The sequence below is a fragment of the Lissotriton helveticus genome, chromosome 9, assembly GCF_964261635.1.
Source record: "Lissotriton helveticus chromosome 9, aLisHel1.1, whole genome shotgun sequence".
Taxonomy (NCBI): domain Eukaryota; kingdom Metazoa; phylum Chordata; class Amphibia; order Caudata; family Salamandridae; genus Lissotriton; species Lissotriton helveticus.
The window spans coordinates 1266178820-1266199858 of NC_136070.1; the positions used below are offsets into that span (position 1 = coordinate 1266178820).

The 21039-nt window shown below is 39.6% G+C and overlaps 1 protein-coding gene across 1 annotated transcript in view; it reads right to left on the reverse strand.

The window, feature by feature from the left end:
- Positions 1-2267: 2267 nt before the first annotated feature.
- The window catches only part of LOC144782452 (laminin subunit beta-1-like), a 385361-nt gene continuing 366589 nt past the window's right edge, over positions 2268-21039 (reverse strand). The window contains exons 34-35 of the mRNA XM_078661828.1: positions 8291-8447; positions 2268-2638 (exon numbers count right to left, since the gene is read on the reverse strand). Coding sequence (XP_078517954.1) covers positions 2505-2638; positions 8291-8447 — 291 coding nt within the window. The 3' untranslated portion in view covers positions 2268-2504. The remainder of the gene's footprint in view (positions 2639-8290; positions 8448-21039) is intronic.

Sequence of the window (21039 nt, forward strand, 5' to 3'; positions counted from 1 at the left end):
AACTCATAATGAGGAGGGCGGTCCTTGCGCGGCTTTGGTGGAAAGCCGGTGCAACTGTGCCATAGTTGTAATCAAGCTTTACTCTTTTGTAGTCAGTTCAACACTACACAGGGGAAACCACTGGTATTGCAACACCCTCCCGTTGAAAATAATGGAGCTAGGAACTTAAAAAATATACCCCCTAGGGGACAATGTCAAACTTAATTAAATTATTAAAATGGTTAAAAATATAAATAAAAGTGAATGTTAAAAAATATATATGCAAATCGTACATATTTATTATTTAATTAGAAAATATTTAATACAATGTTTTTTAAATAAAATATCATGTAACACTACATTTTACTAAATATAATTAAATTATTTAAAAAACATTGAAACATTGCTTTTAATAATTATTAATGTGCATTAAAATATTTTTGTCTCTAGGGGCGAAAGTATTTTTTAATTTAAACTTTAGAGAAATAATTTTAATGTAATTTAATATATACCACTTATTTAAACTTTTAATTAATTATTTAATAGTACTGTAGCATTTTTCTGTTTTGTTCTACATTTAAAGTAAAGAAATAAATACATTTGCATTAATATTTAACATGAAACATTTTTTAATATTTACTTTTCAGAAAAATAAATGTTCTAAATTTTCCTTATACTTTCCCAAATGGAGGCTGCTCAGTTGAGTTGCAGCTCTCCACATGGTAAAGTATATACATTTTTTTGTTAATTATTTTAAGCAAAAATACATATTAAAACAATATTTATGTTGAATATTATTACAAATTAAATCAATGAATTTATTTTAAATTTACAAAATAAAAAAATGTCACAGCACTAATACATTTACTTTGAATTAAGGGCCAGATGTACGACCAATTTTTGCATGCGCAAACGGGTTTGCAACTTGCTAAATAGGATTTGCGACTCGCGATTAGGAAGGGGCATTCCAAGGGCATCCCTTCCTAATAGCGAATCGCTACCCAATGAAAGAATGTTTTGCGACTGCAATTGCGGTTGCAAAACACTCACAATTTACCGCCCTCTTCAAGAGGGCGGTAAAGCCCTTGCAAAAGGGAAGGGGTCCCCAGGTGAACCCTTACCCTTTGTGAATGCAGGGGAAAATATTTTTTAGGGGCAGGCAGCGGTCCCAGGGACCACTACCTGCCCTTAAAAAATGAAACAAAAACGTTTAATTTTTCTTTTTTTAAATGCATACCGTTTTCCTTTAGGGAAAACAGGCTGCATTCTTAAAAAAAAAACTGCTTTTTCAAAAAAAGCAGTCCCAGACATGGAGGTCTACTGAGCCCAGCAGGTCACCATCCCGGGGAGGGCCATCCATTCCCAATGGGGTCGCAAATTGTGAGTGCCTCATGAATATGGATGAGGCATGCAATTTGCGACCCCATGGGAAATCGCAAACAGTGTCTCTGACACTGTTGTACATTGGCATTAGCGACTCGCAAATTGCGACTCACAATTTTGTGCAATTTGCGAGTCGCTAATGCCAATGGTCGTACATCTGGCCCTTAATCTTTAATTAATGGGAACATATCAATGTAAATTAAAAACATTTATTCTGAAGTTTAAATTTAATAAATAAATTCTAGCCTGAAGAAAAAATATTTTGCAATCTGCATCACTATTTGTTGAAAGTGATGTAATTAGTTAATTAAAGTGATTGTAATTATTTTTAATGTAATTTAATGTAACATTGTGTTTTAAATGAAACAAAGGTAATTAAACATTTTAGAATTTATTATAAATATGTAATCTTTGATACACATTTTAACATGAATGTATAATAATTTATGTTTTTAACTATTTTAAATAATCTAATGTAATTATTTCCCATGAAGTTTTATTTTAAGCCCCTATATCTATTATTTTCTGTGGGAGGGTGTTGCAGTATGTGTAGTTGGCCTAGTGTCGTGCTACAAAAGTGGAAGTTACTTCAAAAGTGGAAGTTACACATGTAAGTTACCACAAGCGGTATGTTACATGTGTAATTACTACAAAAGAGCAAGTTAAATGTGTAAATTACTACAAAAGTGTAATTTACTACTTAAGTGTAAGTAAATACAAGAGTGGAAGTTACACATATAAGTTACTACAAAAGTGTAAGCTACTATAAAAGTACTGGTTGTAAATAGAACTTTGTAGTAAGTTGTACTTTGTAGTATGTTTTGTAGTACTAGTGAAGTATTACAAAACATACTACAAAGTACAGTTTGTGAATCAGGCCCCAACTTTGTGAATTAGTTCAATTTTGTGCTTTATATGTCAATTGACCTTATATCGATCTGCAGACACGGTGGCATCGGTCTGGCCCTTTTAGATGTATGGTGGGTGTCCCTTCTCTAGACTGGGAAAGGGAAGAAAGACCCACTGGTCCCATTTGGTAAGGGTCTGGAGTCCCCCCAGGCTTGGTCCAAGGTTGCAGATTGGGTCCTGGAAGGAATGGTCTACTTGGATCCATTTGTCCATCGGACAGAGGCGCGGTGAAACTAGCAGGTGGCGTAGGCGTTCGCCTTGTTGTGTATGTACTCCAGGAGGCCGGCCGCCTGCTCCTCCAGCTTCTTCAGCTCATCTGTTTTTGTGGAAATCTCCTTCTCGTTGTTTTTAAACGTCTCCTCCAGTCCTAGGATTACAAAAAGAACAATACTGTAAGGGGTCTCCCTTCAGCTTCCCCGTGCCTTGGTATCTCCCCCACTCTCCGCTTAGGGTTTCTTTGCATTATCTCCCATTTTATCTGGATGACCCTCTCTGTCCCCAGTGATCAGGGCATTGTGTGAAATTGAGGAAAGCATTATAAAGGAGAAGAAAAAACAAGGAAAGGTTCAAACGAAGAAAAGCTAGAAGGAAGAAGTTTATTTTTTAATAATAATGAAGAAAACCCACTAGACATTGAAAATATATTTTTGTCTTTTCTTGCAGACCTACGTTATTATTTTTTATTGATTCAGTTAATTGACTCGTTATAAGTGGATTAGGCCGACATTGGTTAAAGGTTTATGCTGGCGCTCGTGCGATGTAAAGATGTACAAAAAGGTCCAAAGCCATGCAAACCGCAATGATGGATCAACTTTCATCTGTAGAAGATATTTTGCGTTGAAATTTGTCCACCATGCAGCGCTGACACCTCTTTGTACCAAACCTCTGTTAATGTATGGAAGGGTATCCTGTCTGGACCAGCCATAGGTTTTGGTGTGAAGCTCTACAAAAGTTGTGTGATCAGGCATTGCCCAAAATTCTAACAACTAGTGTTGAGGTTCACGCAGAGCTCAAGTGGCATATTACCCAAGCTACCAATGTGTAGCACGTGGGCTTTATTCTACAGCACACATCTTACACGTCTATCTGCTGTGCCATGGTCTATATTTGTACTGGAGGGAGAGCCTATAGTTCAAAGCCTAGGCCAGACACGGAAGGCTTTCTTTTGTACCACAGAGCAAGGCTTAGGGTCATGCAGAACAGCCAGAGATAGGTTGAGAGTCGGCGATGACATCATCAGTGAATGACGCTAGCTAATTCTGGAGCTGTACCAATTTCTGTCTTTCGAACTGTGCAGTGTCACAATACTGTGCTGTCCTGCATGAAGGAGAGTCGATCTGGGCTTTGTATTAGGGTGGAGGTTTGGCGTTTAGAGAAAGGATTAGCATTAGTTTTAGGCTAAGAATTAGTGTAAGGTTTAAGGAAAGTGTTGCCCTAAACGTTATGTTTAAGATAGGGTGGGCAATAGGTTTAGTATTAGAGCTCTAATTAGTGTGAGGGGCAAGGTAGCATTACATTAGGTTTAAGGTTATGGGTAGGCCTGTGCCTATGGTAAGAGTATGGACTAGGGTAAGAGTATGGCTGTGTTTAAAGTTAAGGATATGGTTAAGATTAGGAATATGTTTAGGATAATGTTTACAATTAAGATTTGGGTTGGGGTTTGAGTTAAGATTAGGATTAGTTAGTGTGAGTTTTAGGACTCTGCTTAGGGTTAGGGCTAGGTTTAGGATTAGAGCTCTGGTTACTATGAGGGTTACGGACAGCATTACATTTATGTTAGAGTTATAGTTAGGATTGTGGTTAGGGTTCGAGTATGGTTATGTTTAACATTAGGGTTACAATTAAGATTAGAGTTAGGAATGAGTTTAGGGTGATGTTTCAGATTAAGATTTTGGTTAGGGTCCAGGTAAATTTTAGGTATAATTAGTGTTAATTTTAAGATTCTGTTTATGCTGGGGCCTGGAGTAGATTTAGGATTAAAGCACAGGTTAATGAGAGGGTTTAGGGCAGCATTACAATTAGGTTAGGGTTATGGTTAAAGTTAGAGATATGATTAAGATTGTGACTAAGAATGTGTTTCGGGTGATGTTTAAGATAAAAATTTGGGTTGGGGTTTGAGTTAAGATTAGGACTAGTTAGTGTGTATTGTTAAGGATTTAATTAATTGAAACAATACACTTTTTTGATTTTGATTTGACTAGTTAGTGTGAGTTTTAGGGCTCTGTTTACTGTTGGGGTTGGGAACCGGTTTGGGATTAGAGCGCTGGTTAGTATTAGGGTTTAGACCAGCGTTACAATCATGTTAGGGTTATGGTTAAGACTGCAGCTAAGGTATGAGTACAGTTATGTTTAAAACAAGGAATACGATTAAGGTTAGTGTTAGGCATGTGTTTAGGGTGATGCTTAAGATTTAGATTTGGGATATGGCTTGGGTTAAGAATTGGGCTAGTTAGTTTGGGTTTTAGGGCTCTGTATAGAGTTTGCGTTGCGCTTGGATTTTTGTGTAATATTAATGTAAATATTATGTTTAGGGTGGTTTCGGTTTAAAGACTAATGTTATGTTTGATTTAGGGTTACGGTTCAGGATAGGTAAGGACATACGTACATAATACAGATTATAGTTCTGATTAGGGTTTATATCAGGGAGTTTCAGTATTCTGATATTTGTTATAATGGTTTCATCCTAATCATCAATGCAATGTACAATGCATTAAGCCTGCTTGGTTATCATTTAGATCCAACATAATTTTTCTCGATCTGCCCCTTCAGCTGTCAAAATACAAACATGTTGAGTTTTTTCAAACACTAAGGGCCCGATTCCGATCCGGTTAGGAAATCTTCCCGATCAAATCGATCTGGAAATGGTTTCCGACCCACTTGGATTGGGAGAGTCCGACCGACCGAGTACGATGCATCCGGATGCTTTCAGATACGATTTGGTTGGACTCCTATTGACTTCAATGGGAGCCTATGTTCCTAACTGCATCGTAATCATGCCCGCGGTTGGGAAGACACCTTCCCGATCCGATTCAGAAGGAGCAAATGCCGTTGGGAGGCCTTCCTAACCGCATTGTAATCGGGCCCTATGTGGGAATGCTTTCCTAACCGCATCGGAATCAGGCCCTATGTATATTTCTTCCTAATGTGTACGCTCATGACATTATGCTATTAAGATTATAAAATGCAACAATCCATACTTTTGATTCTATGTCAATAGCAGGAATATTTGGAAATGGACAAATTATGCAGTTACCAAAACTTGTGGCTTATCAGAGTACAAGCAGAGTGAAACCAGATCGGGTGTGAAGATTACACTATGAAACAAACAAAATCATGCAATGCAATTGAGACAACAGGGGAGGACTTTGAGAAGTCACTTGGCAGCTGTAAGGGATGGTTAATCTTACTTCTGGTTCTCATGTACAACAACCAATGCTAATGGCGGCAGACCAGGCTCAGGTGTGGGGCGCTGAGCAGGATATACAGGTCGTACACAGTACAAAGAGGGCTCAGGAGAGAGATGCTAATGTGTTAAAACACATTCACTGTAGGTAAGTTTTAGTGAGGAGTTTACAAGTGTCATTCAGCAGATTTAACGGTGACAGTGTGCAGAGTGGAGGACCAAGCCCTAGCCGTATGGACCAGCATTTAGAGGGTATGGTTGTAGGGCATCTGTTGTTGTTTAAAATAGAGAACAGAGCTGCCTCAGGGAGTCAAATTCAGAGAATATCTCTACAGGATAATAGAGGAGACAAAGGAAGAGAGACTCCAGACATGAGGCTATCAGTGAGGAGAAATAGGAATGCCGCGGTGAGCCTTCACTCGACAGGCATATCACTTGAAGTGTTTTTTTTTACTAGCGATGAAGGGGCAAAAAGTTAAGCTGGATTTCATGGGGGCATGAACCCAGTGTGAGATTTCTGGGAACAGAGGAATATAGGAGTAGAGCCATCAGCATTTGAAATGGGCCAGTCCATCTAGAGGCAAGAGGGATCTAGTCTGTGTAAAATATCCTACGCGCGTAGAGGGGAGTGTGGAAAAAGGGTTGGAGCAAACTAAGGCTACGCCAGCGGGCATACACATATCTATCTGTCTTTGGCTATTGGTGAAATAAGATTGCTTTCCTGGTTGTCCAACTTACTCCTCTGACTCTTAAATCCTAGATCCCAGGTTTGAATACTATGAATCCACTATGCTCAAATGTAAAGCTCTCTAATACATTTGTCAGGGTAAAAGTGTTATGTGAAAGCTAACTACATAAATAGATGAAATAATACATTTCTTTTAGTTTCCTAGGGCTAGATGTAGGTAAATGGTATTTACCGATTCATAAATACCAAATTTTACCGATTCGGTATTTGTGAATCGGTAAATATGAAGGGGGGAGATGTAGGTATTTCCAGATGTTGAAATACCGATTCGTTAATATTCGGTATTTACCGATTCGGTAAATACCGAATCGGTATTTCCTATTGATTCCTATGGGCTGTGAACCGGTAAATACCGAATTCTGCAAGGGTGCTGGAGGTGTCACTTTGACACCCTCTTACACCCCAAATACAGGCATATGTGCCATGTGGCGCACAAACATGCCCTAAGGGCATGTCTGTCTGTCACATGGCATAGGTGTGCATGCACACATGTGCATGCACACCTGGATTCGGTATTTTACCACCCAATTGAATTGGGTGGTAAAATACCGAATCTGTATTGCCTTTGGGACTCAGAAGAGTCCCACCTACATTTGGATTTACCGAATCGGTAAAATTATTGAATCGGTATTTTACAGAATCGGTAAATTTACCGATTCGGTAAAAAAATGCCCCTACATGCCAAATCTTAAATACCAGTCGGTAACGGCCGAAATCAACCGTTACCGACCGGTATTTAGGCTCCTACATCTGGCCCCTAGTCTCTTCCTTGTATATATAGTATTTCCTCTTCACTTTTAAATGTAAATGGTTTTCTTAATTTTTGTTTGTACTTGAACAAACCACGGATAGATGAATTACTACCATTTATTTAGATTTATTGAAGACTTCTTTAAGAAACATAAATTAATATATATTTTGTCAAATTAAATGTATTGCTTTTCGAGAAATGATGGCACTAGCTGACCTAAGGCAAACTAGGCAGGAATGGCGGGCTTCGTATAGTAACTTTCTACATATCTGTCTCCATGACTCCTTCATAGCTAATATTGTTATTGTATAGGTTAAGTAAGCATGGAAGAAGGATTTGATGGCTAAAATGATTTAGTCTGGCACCTGCTCTGTGTGGGAAGATTATGATTTTCATGTCAGCTTTCTTCTTTATCACTGCACTGATTAGAGTTAAGATTCCATTTTATATAATGAATATTCTCTTTCACTTAAAGTACTTAACAAATCATAGTTTTTTTCTTTTGACTGCATTAGTTGGGTGTTAGAGTTTCCCTAACTACAAAATATTTTGAACAAGGAGATGGAAGGTGCTGTAGGTAGTAAACTTGTCACCATTCACACGATAGAAAATGTTTTTGATAAATTGTATCAGGTTCGAACTACTACATAAATATTTATATATGTGAAGTATTCTTTCTATTGCAATATGCACTCATACAGTAAATATTTATATGTTTGTATATGGAAAAGAAATATTACAAAATAAACATTACTGACTGGCTAGCCAATTGAAGTCATTAATATGTCATAATTTTGCATCTTTTTTATGCAATGCTTACCCAGTTTAGTGTGTCAACGTCTGACTTTTTTTTAGATTTTTATAAAATTGTAGGTTAAAAATTGAGCAAAGCCATCACAAAACTTTACAAGCAAAATTATAATTTTGCACTCGCTTTACTGAAATATGTGCCTATTTTAGCAAATCCAATCTTTTCACAACAAGATGGATCAACCTATATTGGTCTTCATATTTATATAGTACATATTTACAACTTCCAGACGGATTAGATGTAGATTTCAGAAACTGAATATCAAATGGTGAATATGTGTCATGTAAATTCAAGTGAATCACTAACCATCAAGCTTGCTCTTTGCATCAGTGGCCTTCTTCAGGAGTGTTGTTGCCTCCTCCTTCACTTTCTTCATTCTCTCGATGGCACTCATTGACGCGCTGCCCTGGCCGTCTATTTTGTCTGTCAGTTCTGTGTATTTCTTGTTCACTTTCTCCATCTCCTACACACAGTTGGGGAGGGGTAAAGGGTGGGAAGAAAAGCAGAGGTGGAGTATCAAAACCTCACCCAAGTTTCGCAAATATAAAATTGCACAGTATTCCATCTTTCAAATGAATCGACTTTATTCGCCCAAGAATACTGGCCATAAAAGCATATACAAAGCGATAATCAGCTGACATAATACAGTATAAAATGATAAGACCAATATATACAGACAAGAAACATAATCCACATCCAAAAGGATAAAGTGCTAAAAAGAAGTTAATAAAATATCAATTAAAATAAGCCCATTCTAAAACAATCGTCCTGAGATGGCATAGATTGCAGGTAGAGAAAGGCAGCTCTACTTTTTCTTATCGTATCTTTCCGAAGAGCTGGGACAAGCAGGCACTTAGTCAAATCTCTATTAAACCTACAGAAGACGAGGAAATGCATTTAGGTTTGGTCAGATATTTCGTCGCAAAGGCAACGACATATCATGGAAACATCATACTGACCAAGGAGAAGACAGAGTTTCCAACTAACTGAGCCAAGGCGAAATCTACTGAGGAGTGACCTCTCCCAGGACCTTTTGGCCACTCTAGATAGGGTTCTATCCCAGGACACATTTTAATCATTGCATATTGACTATAGGAGTCTGAGGTAGTTAGGGCAAGCTCTCTTGCCCTGGACCGCTCCAACAAGACATGTTCTTTTACCCACCTCTTATCGTCTTTCGTAATGGATGTGGGATCATTAAAGAGACTGGGTCTACCATGGCTCTAGAAGTTAGTTTGTATATATTTTACCCAGGGCAGCGAGAGGACCCAGGCACTCTCCAGACCTGTTCTCAGTTACGGCTCTGCTAACGGAGGCCCGTACATCGCACCAGATAGAACACCAAAGTAAGAGTGGGGCTAGCTTAATACGATCTTCAGCATTGCTTAGGCCAAGCTCCTCATGCCCCTTGAAAGTACTACTGGTAGGGGGCACCCCTAAAATCTTACACAGTAAGCACCCTTTTTTCCTCCAGCTGCAGGTGTTCGTACAATTCCAGATCTCAGCACCATATGTCAAAACTGGGGCACATTTGCGATAATAGATCTCATTAAGCAGGAAATTAAGCTTACTCCCTATACACGCCGAAACTTTAAAAATCAACCCAGTGGCACGTTTTGACCCTATTAGCAATGCAAGAGGACCAACTAAGATTTTCATCCAAGGTAATCCCTAGGTAGGGAAAAGACTGCTCTCTCTTAACTCAAGAGGTCATAATATAAATTGTGCGGGTCTTCACAGCCTTGGGGCCACAAACCATTATAAAGGTTTTAGATTTGTTCGTTTCCATGAAGACAATATATCCATCGATGAGAATCTTCAACCTGTTGGAGGTTCTGGCCAGGGAGATGGCATCATTGGCATAAAGTAATGCCGGCACCATCTTACTCTCAATTTTAGGGACATCTGTACCTAAGCCTACTAAAGCTTTCTCTAGCTTGTTAATGTAGAGTAGGAAGAGAACTGGTGCCTGTACACACCCCTGCCAGACCCCTCGCTGCAGGCTTACAGCATCAGAACATTCCACATTTTCCCAGTATCTCACCCTGGCCTGGAGGTTTAAGTGCAGCTCTATCCAGAACATCACTAATCCCATCGACAAGAAGATCCCATAACTTGGATCTGTTCATGCTATCAAATGCGTTAGACAGATCCATAAATGTGAGGTGGATGGCACATCGCTTAAGGCACTTACTCATTTTTGCATACACAGAAGGCACTTACTCATTTTGGTATTCACAGAAGGCACTTACTCATTTTTGTATACACAGAAGGCACTTACTCATTTTGGTATTCACAGAAGTTAGGAGTCCTAACTTTAGGACTCCTAAATGTCTTCTGTGAATACCGAAAGTCTTAAAGTTAGGATTTTTCTCAGTTTAGGAGTAGTAAAGTTAGGACTCCTAACTTTAGGACTCCTAAATGCCTTCTGTGAATATCAAAAGTCTTCAAGTTATAATTTTTCTCAGTTTAGGAGTAGTAAAGTTAGGACTCCTAACTTCTCTGAATACCGAAATGACTAAGTGCCTTCTGTGAATACCAAAATGAGTAAGTGCCTTCTGTGAATACCAAAATGAGTAAGTGCCTTCTGTGAATACCAAAATGGTAGTAAGTTTAGGATTTTGTCTTAAGTTAGTTCTGTGAATCGGGCAGTTTAATAGTCCCCAAGCCAGGATGGAATCCAAACTGGACCTCCGACAAAACATTATTCTCCCCAATCCAGTGTTCCCCTCTTCCAAGTAAAATGCGGCCCACATTCTTAACAGAGTGGTATAAAAGGGAAAAGGGACGATAGCATGCCGGATCCTGTCTGCTCTCTTTTTTAAAAACTGGAACTATAATACTGGACCTACATCATTCAAAGAACATCAGTGAGACTGTGTGGTTGTATGAACAAACCAACTGTAAATAACACTGTTTCATACTGTTTAATTCTACTCCATTTTTAAGAATCTGAAAAATTCTTGAAACTTCAGAGAAACTTCTGTATCTATTTGCTTTTATTCTGCACTCTTCATTTAATATTATATCGAAGTAGGAAATAAATGTCTAGATAGAAAAATCACCTGAAAATATGATAAGCAACTAAATAACAAGCTGTCACTACAAACTGATCTTTGGCTCAATATTTTCCCAAACACTATCCCCCCCAGAAATAACTCAGTGATGGATCCTTATTCTTTACTCACCAGCGCTATGTTTTGTCTAGTGATCAATTAATGCTGTGCACGTTCGTTTATTGGAGGTCTCCAGAAATGAATTAGAAATGTGGAGAAAAAACATTACCTGTGGTGGCCTACAGGCTATTGAATGCTTGCAGTCCTTTTTCTATCACAGGAGTGTTGAGTATAAGACAAATATTTAGTAGAGGTTGTGCATTCAGAAAGCTTGAAAGTTTTTCTAACCGAAACATGCCAGCCTTTCCTGAAGATAAGATTTAAATTGAGTATCTGTTTGTGAAGCAGCAACTTTTTCGAATCTCCTTTCTCAATGTTCTCTTACATTCTATTTTTTTTCTTTACATTCATGTTTCAGTCACTGCACCTTTATATGATAATAAAGTGTTGTTTTTCTTTCCTTTTAAAGTCTTGCCTAGGCAGCGCTTGTGCTGTTTCTTGGCGACATGCTGTATTCAGGATATGAGAAACTGGGGGGGTGTGGCCCTATGGACTGAAGTGGGGTTGGGCCCAATAAATGCTTTACAAAGAAGAGAGACCCACACTTCACGTTATTTTAACAAGTATCATTCAAAAGAAATGAACCAACTTTATCATGTTCATCTCGGCGATTATTTACGCCTTTTAATCGTATTTTTAGAATAAACAAAAATGTTTATACCAGGAAGAGAAAGCGTTCTTCACAAACATAGCCACAAAAATAAGTTGTCTGAGTTGTGCAACAACCTATGTGTAACAAGAGTGAAACAAACAATTCAGACGATTCATTTCATAGTACAACGTAGTGTTCAAAACGGTTCTAAAACAAGTGAAAACAGATTGAAAAAATCTTATAAGTGAAAAACGATATCAAAATTATTTAAAATGGACAACAATACATAAACACATTTTTCAAAAATACTAGATTGTCATAAATCACAAGAAGTACTCAGTATAAGTCACTAGAGATACTCAATAAACAATTAATGCCAACAATAATTGCAAAAAAGGTTATCCCCTGTATGAACAATATTTTCAAGGATCTAGGATTTAATCCTTTTTGCCGACGCGTTTCGAGTGTGGGTCTCCAGTACCCAGACTCTCATCAGGGCCGATTTAATCGTTTTTCAGTCTTTTGTCCTATTGATGGAAAAACAAATTGTGCATGCTTATTAAAGGGGCTTCCTTTCACCTTCTCAGTTTCTTAACATGATTCATCTCTAGGTGCCTTACCTCGGGGGTGCGGAGGAAAAGGTCACACTTGGAGCTTGTTATTGGAACTGTGTACACGCTTCTAAAATGAAGATTGTTGTATATTTATTAGTTACAATGATCCAACAATCGTCCCTACTAATAAAGATTAAAAGGCAGAAGTCGGGGCAGGGGTTCCTACCTGGCGCGACGTGCTTCCAAAATTCAATGAGGGTAACTATTTCCTTCCCTCGTCTTTTTGAAGGACGTGATCACTCATGGTATCATTTTCCTTCTGTGAAAAGAGTGACCAGAAATGCCATTGTTGTGTCTATCTCCGTGTTTAAGTGTGACGACCGTGAAGCTAATGGGGAGGCCACTGGTCTACTCACCGATTGTTTTCTTTACATTTGGACGCGGTGTCTCTCACCCGCCCTCTTACGCGGTTACGATTTCTCCGCTGCAGATCTGCAACAAAGGACGGCCCGTTAGGGACGCTGTGTATGAAGCAAGTAATGCGATCTATTGCTAAAAGCGGAGCCCGGCTTACCTATTTCTTCCGCGTGTTATCTCTCAATGAACCCCGTCTGTCTGAGTCACCAGTGTGGGTCAAGCAAGCTGTCGCCTGTACGTTTCTTTAAAACAACTTGACCAATCAGGTGTTTGCAGTGCGGTAAAGCCACAGAGGTGCATTGTGGGAGTTGTAGTGCATTGAACAGCTGGTTGTCGTTAAAGTCTGTTCAGTTCACTCATTGAGTTGAGTCCTTTGTTGATACTATCGAACCTCATTATTAGGTACGCTTCCTTGCGTAACAGCGCTTGTTCTACATTTGGAGATCGGTGTTTTGGATCAACGCTTGTTAGCACTGTCCAAGTAAAATCGGTCTCCTTGTGGTTGGAAGCTACAAAATGGTTGACCATTGGGGCATTTGGTACTCTTTTCTTAAGTCGTGATCGGTGTTGTGAAATTCGAATGTTAACTTGTTGGCACGTTTTGCCGATATATACTTTATTACAAGCACACTGTACTGCATATACAACATTCTTGCTTCTGCAATTTGTATGCATCTCATGTCTCCATTTGATGCCGTTATGGCAAAATTCATTTCCTTCTATAGTACTGCTGCAGGTGACACACATACCGCATTTGTGGTGTCCAGTGATGGGTTTTAATTTCCACTGTGATATAAGGTCACTCTTGGGTTTAGGGACATAACTGTCTGCCCGAATGATTTGTTGGCCAATGCTGGGATTTTTTCTCATGGCAAATATTGGCCTTTCCAAAGGGTGTTCAAGTCCCTCTAGTGGTGCCAGTTTCTGAGGATTATTTGCCTGAATTTATTGGTATGCGCCCCATAGGTGGTGACACAGACCAATTTATTTAGTTCCTTTTTAGATTTTATTTTTAGGAGCTCCTCCCTCGGGGTATACCTCGCCCTTTTTGTTGAATGCTTCAGCAATTTTTTTGGGTAACCTCTCTTGTTCATTTCCTCACAAAATGTGGCTGCATGTGTGTCAAAATTAGTTATTTCAGAACAATTTCTTCTGATCCTCAGTAACTGACCATAAGGTAAATTTTGTTTCAGACATTGGGGATGTGCACTCTTATAATGTAAAATGGTATTTTTGTCAGTCTGTTTTTTAAATAAAGAGGTTGAAAACCTGTCTCCTTCGATGCCTACTTCCACGTCCAAAAAGGTCATTTTCTTATTGCTTGATTCAATTGAAAACTTTATGTCTGGGTGACGTGCATTCAACCAACCATAAAAGTTATCAAGTTGTGCCTGGCTCCCCTGCCACAGGAGCCAGATGTCATCAATATACCGTGCCCACTGTTTTATATTGTCACTGAAGGGGTTGTTCCTATAAATGAATTTTTCCTCGTACTGGGCCATGTACAACACCGCCATTTCCGGCGCATAGGGACAGCCCATGGCCGTACCCTTGATCTGAATAAAAAACTCATTTTCAAATTTGAAGTAATTGCTTCTCAAAGAACTTTCTGCCAATTATATAATGAAAGCAGTGGGTACCCTGTGGGGTCTCTCCCGCTCCTCAAGATAAAATTCCATTACTTCAAGGGCTTCATCCTGGGGGATCTGTGTATATAATGAATTGACATCCATTGTGGTCATCAACTCATTCTCTGCATCAAATGTCATATCCTGTAATTTATTAATGAAATCGATTGTATCCCTCAGGTAAGATTTGACCTGGGATAAAAAAGGTTTCAAAAAGAAATCAATATATTTGGAAATTGGTTCCAATGCGGAATCACATCCAGAGACGATGGGTCTCCCGGGGGGTGTCTGTTGGTTTTTGTGAATCTTCGGCAAGAAGTATAGAACTGGCGTTCTTGGTGACTTTTTGTTAAGAAATTCGAACTCTTTAGGACCCAGGAAACCATCCTCTAGTCCTTGTTTAGTTAATTTGGCGATCTTACTTTGAATTTCAAAAACAGGATCTTCTTTAACAGGTCTATACCAATCCATGTTATCTACATGTGCCCTGCCTTCAGACAGGTACATTGTACGTGGCCAAATTACCACCGCACCCCCCTTGTCCGCTTGCTTGATTACAATTGAGGTATCTGCTTTAAGGTCTTGGATGGCCGTCAGTTGGTTCTTACTAATATTGTGATGCATGAAGCTCCTACTTTTTTCTAGCTTTGTGAGTGACGATAGTACCGCCTGCTCAAAGGCGTATATTTGTTTGGGTATATTTGACGTTGGCAAGAATTTAGATTTTACTCTTAGTTCAGTGGTTTCCCTATTTGGAGTGGGTTCAGAACCGGCAAAGAAGGCTTTCAGTCTAATTTTTCGACAAAATTTAATCGCCTCTAGCTTGAGTTTGGTGAAGTCTGTTCTTCTAGTAGGTACAAATTTTAAACCCAAGCTCAAGATTGTTTTTTCATCTGTTGTTAAAGTTTTTTCGGAAAGGTTAACAATTGTAGAGGTATCTAATTGTTGTAGTTGTTGTAATATCTGTTTCTCGTGCGCATCTCCCATGGCTGTTTGAAGCCCTTTTTAGTCTGTCCCCCTTGTCTGTCTTGTCTGGACTCAGGTGAAGACCCCGACGATGAGGTCGAGGAAAAGGTGGTGAACCTTGTTTTTGATCTTCCCTGATAGGAATTTAAGGCCCTTTTTGACTCTGCTGTTGTGTAGTAGTCCTCCTTTAAGAACGGATACACTTGGTCAAGCTTGAATGACTTTGAGTCTCTTTCGAATTGAGAGGTTTTAGTGTTGATAGTGATGTCTTTAAAAGTTTGTATTTCTTTTTCAATCTTCTCTAATAACGCTTTGGCCTCAGTGTCTGTCTTGTTATCAGCAATGGCCTTTATTAAATCAGCAATCTCTTGTTCTTCCTGACTGCATAGGCGTTGGGCCGTCTCTATAGTATGGACCATAAGGTCCCTACTACATTTTGTATTGATGTAGCTGAAACCTTTTTTGTATTCTGTGTCCTCGACAAAAATCACAGGGATATTTTTAACTTGTAAACCCCATGGTATGGTGCCTGCCCGCAGGTGCTGCAGAAGGAAATACCCATGTAGTTCGGTTCTTATGTGCTTCTTTTGGAGGCGAGTTAATTTATCTGCCTCATTTTGATGTTTTGCAGTATTACTCAACGAAAGACCTGAGAAGGGATTGGAAGCTATCAAATTGCTAATGTGGCTTTCTGAGAAGGACAGCGTTTCTTTCTCGGACATAATTTGACAGGAGATTCTTCTCCTGATTTAGAATTAATCAGATAATTCAGAGAGGGACCGTGAAGGTTCACAGTCCAAACCCACTCGGGTAACAACCCGCTCTAAAGTTTGAGAAACTGGGGGGGTGTGGCCCTATGGACTGAAGTGGGGTTGGGCCCAATAAATGCTTTACAAAGAAGAGAGACCCACACTTCACGTTATTTTAACAAGTATCATTCAAAAGAAATGAACCAACGTTTCGAGTGTGGGTCTCCAGTACCCAGACTCTCATCAGGGCCGATTTAATCGTTTTTCAGTCTTTTGTCCTATTGATGGAAAAACAAATTGTGCATGCTTATTAAAGGGGCTTCCTTTCACCTTCTCAGTTTCTTAACATGATTCATCTCTAGGTGCCTTACCTCGGGGGTGCGGAGGAAAAGGTCACACTTGGAGCTTGTTATTGGAACTGTGTACACGCTTCTAAAATGAAGATTGTTGTATATTTATTAGTTACAATGATCCAACAATCGTCCCTACTAATAAAGATTAAAAGGCAGAAGTCGGGGCAGGGGTTCCTACCTGGCGCGACGTGCTTCCAAAATTCAATGAGGGTAACTATTTCCTTCCCTCGTCTTTTTGAAGGACGCGATCACTCATGGTATCATTTTCCTTCTGTGAAAAGAGTGACCAGAAATGCCATTGTTGTGTCTATCTCCGTGTTTAAGTGTGACGACCGTGAAGCTAATGGGGAGGCCACTGGTCTACTCACCGATTGTTTTCTTTACATTTGGACGCGGTGTCTCTCACCCGCCCTCTTACGCGGTTACGATTTCTCCGCTGCAGATCTGCAACAAAGGACGGCCCGTTAGGGACGCTGTGTATGAAGCAAGTAATGCGATCTATTGCTAAAAGCGGAGCCCGGCTTACCTATTTCTTCCGCGTGTTATCTCTCAATGAACCCCGTCTGTCAGACATGGGTATTTCCTTCTGCAGCACCTGCGGGCAGGCACCATACCATGGGGTTTACAAGTTAAAAATATCCCTGTGATTTTTGTCGAGGACACAGAATACAAAAAAGGTTTCAGCTACATCAATACAAAATGTAGTAGGGACCTTATGGTTTCATACTATAGAGACGGCCCAACGCCTATGCAGTCAGGAAGAACAAGAGATTGCTGATTTAATAAAGGCCATTGCTGATAACAAGACAGACACTGAGGCCAAAGCGTTATTAGAGAAGATTGAAAAAGAAATACAAACTTTTAAAGACATCACTATCAACACTAAAACCTCTCAATTCGAAAGAGACTCAAAGTCATTCAAGCTTGACCAAGTGTATCCGTTCTTAAAGGAGGACTACTACACAACAGCAGAGTCAAAAAGGGCCTTAAATTCCTATCAGGGAAGATCAAAAACAAGGTTCACCACCTTTTCCTCGACCTCATCGTCGGGGTCTTCACCTGAGTCCAGACAAGACAGACAAGGGGGACAGACTAAAAAGGGCTTCAAACAGCCATGGGAGATGCGCACGAGAAACAGATATTACAACAACTACAACAATTAGATACCTCTACAATTGTTAACCTTTCCGAAAAAACTTTAACAACAGATGAAAAAACAATCTTGAGCTTGGGTTTAAAATTTGTACCTACTAGAAGAACAGACTTCACCAAACTCAAGCTAGAGGCGATTAAATTTTGTCGAAAAATTAGACTGAAAGCCTTCTTTGCCGGTTCTGAACCCACTCCAAATAGGGAAACCACTGAACTAAGAGTAAAATCTAAATTCTTGCCAACGTCAAATATACCCAAACAAATATACGCCTTTGAGCAGGCGGTACTATCGTCACTCACAAAGCTAGAAAAAAGTAGGAGCTTCATGCATCACAATATTAGTAAGAACCAACTGACGGCCATCCAAGACCTTAAAGCAGATACCTCAATTGTAATCAAGCAAGCGGACAAGGGGGGTGCGGTGGTAATTTGGCCACGTACAATGTACCTGTCTGAAGGCAGGGCACATGTAGATAACATGGATTGGTATAGACCTGTTAAAGAAGATCCTGTTTTTGAAATTCAAAGTAAGATCGCCAAATTAACTAAACAAGGACTAGAGGATGGTTTCCTGGGTCCTAAAGAGTTCGAATTTCTTAACAAAAAGTCACCAAGAACGCCAGTTCTATACTTCTTGCCGAAGATTCACAAAAACCAACAGACACCCCCCGGGAGACCCATCGTCTCTGGATGTGATTCCGCATTGGAACCAATTTCCAAATATATTGATTTCTTTTTGAAACCTTTTTTATCCCAGGTCAAATCTTACCTGAGGGATACAATCGATATCATTAATAAATTACAGGATATGACATTTGATGCAGAGAATGAGTTGATGACCACAATGGATGTCAATTCATTATATACACAGATCCCCCAGGATGAAGCCCTTGAAGTAATGGAATTTTATCTTGAGCAGCGGGAGAGACCCCACAGGGTACCCACTGCTTTCATTATATCATTGGCAGAAATTTCTTTGAGAAGCAATTACTTCAAATTTGAAAATGAGTTTTTTATTCAGATCAAGGGTACGGCCATGGGCTGTCCCTATGCGCCGGATATGGCGGTGTTGTACATGGCCCAGTACGAGGAAAAATTCATTTATAGGAACAACCCCTTCAGTGACAATATAAAACAGTGGGCACGGTATATTGATGACATCTGGCTCCTGTGGCAGGGGAGCCAGGCACAACTTGATAACTTTTATGGTTGGTTGAATGCACGTCACTCAGACATAAAGTTTTCAATTGAATCAAGCAATAAGAAAATGACCTTTTTGGACGTGGAAGTAGGCATCGAAGGAGACAGGTTTTCAACCTCTTTATTTAAAAAACAGACTGACAAAAATACCATTTTACATTATAAGAGTGCACATCCCCAATGTCTGAAACAAAATTTACCTTATGGTCAGTTACTGAGGATCAGAAGAAATTGTTCTGAAATAACTAATTTTGACACACATGCAGCCACATTTTGTGAGGAAATGAACAAGAGAGGTTACCCAAAAAAATTGCTGAAGCATTCAACAAAAAGAGCGAGGTATACCCCGAGGGAGGAGCTCCTAAAAATAAAATCTAAAAAGGAACTAAATAAATTGGTCTGTGTCACCACCTATGGGGCGCATACCAATAAATTCAGGCAAATAATCCTCAGAAACTGGCACCTACTAGAGGGACTTGAACACCCTTTGGAAAGGCCAATATTTGCCATGAGAAAAAATCCCAGCATTGGCCAACAAATCATTCGGGCAGACAGTTATGTCCCTAAACCCAAGAGTGACCTTATATCACAGTGGAAATTAAAACCCATCACTGGACACCACAAATGCGGTATGTGTGTCGCCTGCAGCAGTACTATAGAAGGAAATTAATTTTGCCATAACGGCATCAAATGGAGACATGAGATGCATACAAATTGCAGAAGCAAGAATGTTGTATATGCAGTACAGTGTGCTTGTAATAAAGTATATATCGGCAAAACGTGCCAACAAGTTAACATTCGAATTTCACAACACCGATCACGACTTAAGAAAAGAGTACCAAATGCCCCAATGGTCGACCATTTTGTAGCTTCCAACCACAAGGAGACCGATTTTACTTGGACAGTGCTAACAAGCGTTGATCCAAAACACCGATCTCCAAATGTAGAACAAGCGCTGTTACGCAAGGAAGCGTACCTAATAATGAGGTTCGATAGTATCAACAAAGGACTCAACTCAATGAGTGAACTGAACAGACTTTAACGACAACCAGCTGTTCAATTCACTACAACTCCCAGAATGCACCTCTGTGGCTTTACCGCACTGCAAACACCTGATTGGTCAAGTTGTTTTAAAGAAACGTACAGGCGACAGCTTGCTTGACCCACACTGGTGACTCAGACAGACGGGGTTCATTGAGAGATAACACGCGGAAGAAATAGGTAAGCCGGGCTCCGCTTTTAGCAATAGATCGCATTACTTGCTTCATACACAGCGTCCCTAACGGGCCGTCCTTTGTTGCAGATCTGCAGCGGAGAAATCGTAACCGCGTAAGAGGGCGGGTGAGAGACACCGCGTCCAAATGTAAAGAAAACAATCGGTGAGTAGACCAGTGGCCTCCCCATTAGCTTCACGGTCGTCACACTTAAACACGGAGATAGACACAACAATGGCATTTCTGGTCACTCTTTTCACAGAAGGAAAATGATACCATGAGTGATCGCGTCCTTCAAAAAGACGAGGGAAGGAAATAGTTACCCTCATTGAATTTTGGAAGCACGTCGCGCCAGGTAGGAACCCCTGCCCCGACTTCTGCCTTTTAATCTTTATTAGTAGGGACGATTGTTGGATCATTGTAACTAATAAATATACAACAATCTTCATTTTAGAAGCGTGTACACAGTTCCAATAACAAGCTCCAAGTGTGACCTTTTCCTCCGCACCCCCGAGGTAAGGCACCTAGAGATGAATCATGTTAAGAAACTGAGAAGGTGAAAGGAAGCCCCTTTAATAAGCATGCACAATTTGTTTTTCCATCAATAGGACAAAAGACTGAAAAACGATTAAATCGGCCCTGATGAGAGTCTGGGTACTGGAGACCCACACTCGAAACGCGTCGGCAAAAAGGATTAAATCCTAGATCCTTGAAAATATTGTTCATACAGGGGATAACCTTTTTTGCAATTATTGTTGGCATTAATTGTTTATTGAGTATCTCTAGTGACTTATACTGAGTACTTCTTGTGATTTATGACAATCTAGTATTTTTGAAAAATGTGTTTATGTATTGTTGTCCATTTTAAATAATTTTGATATCGTTTTTCACTTATAAGATTTTTTCAATCTGTTTTCACTTGTTTTAGAACCGTTTTGAACACTACGTTGTACTATGAAATGAATCGTATGAATTGTTTGTTTCACTCTTGTTACACATAGGTTGTTGCACAACTCAGACAACTTATTTTTGTGGCTATGTTTGTGAAGAACGC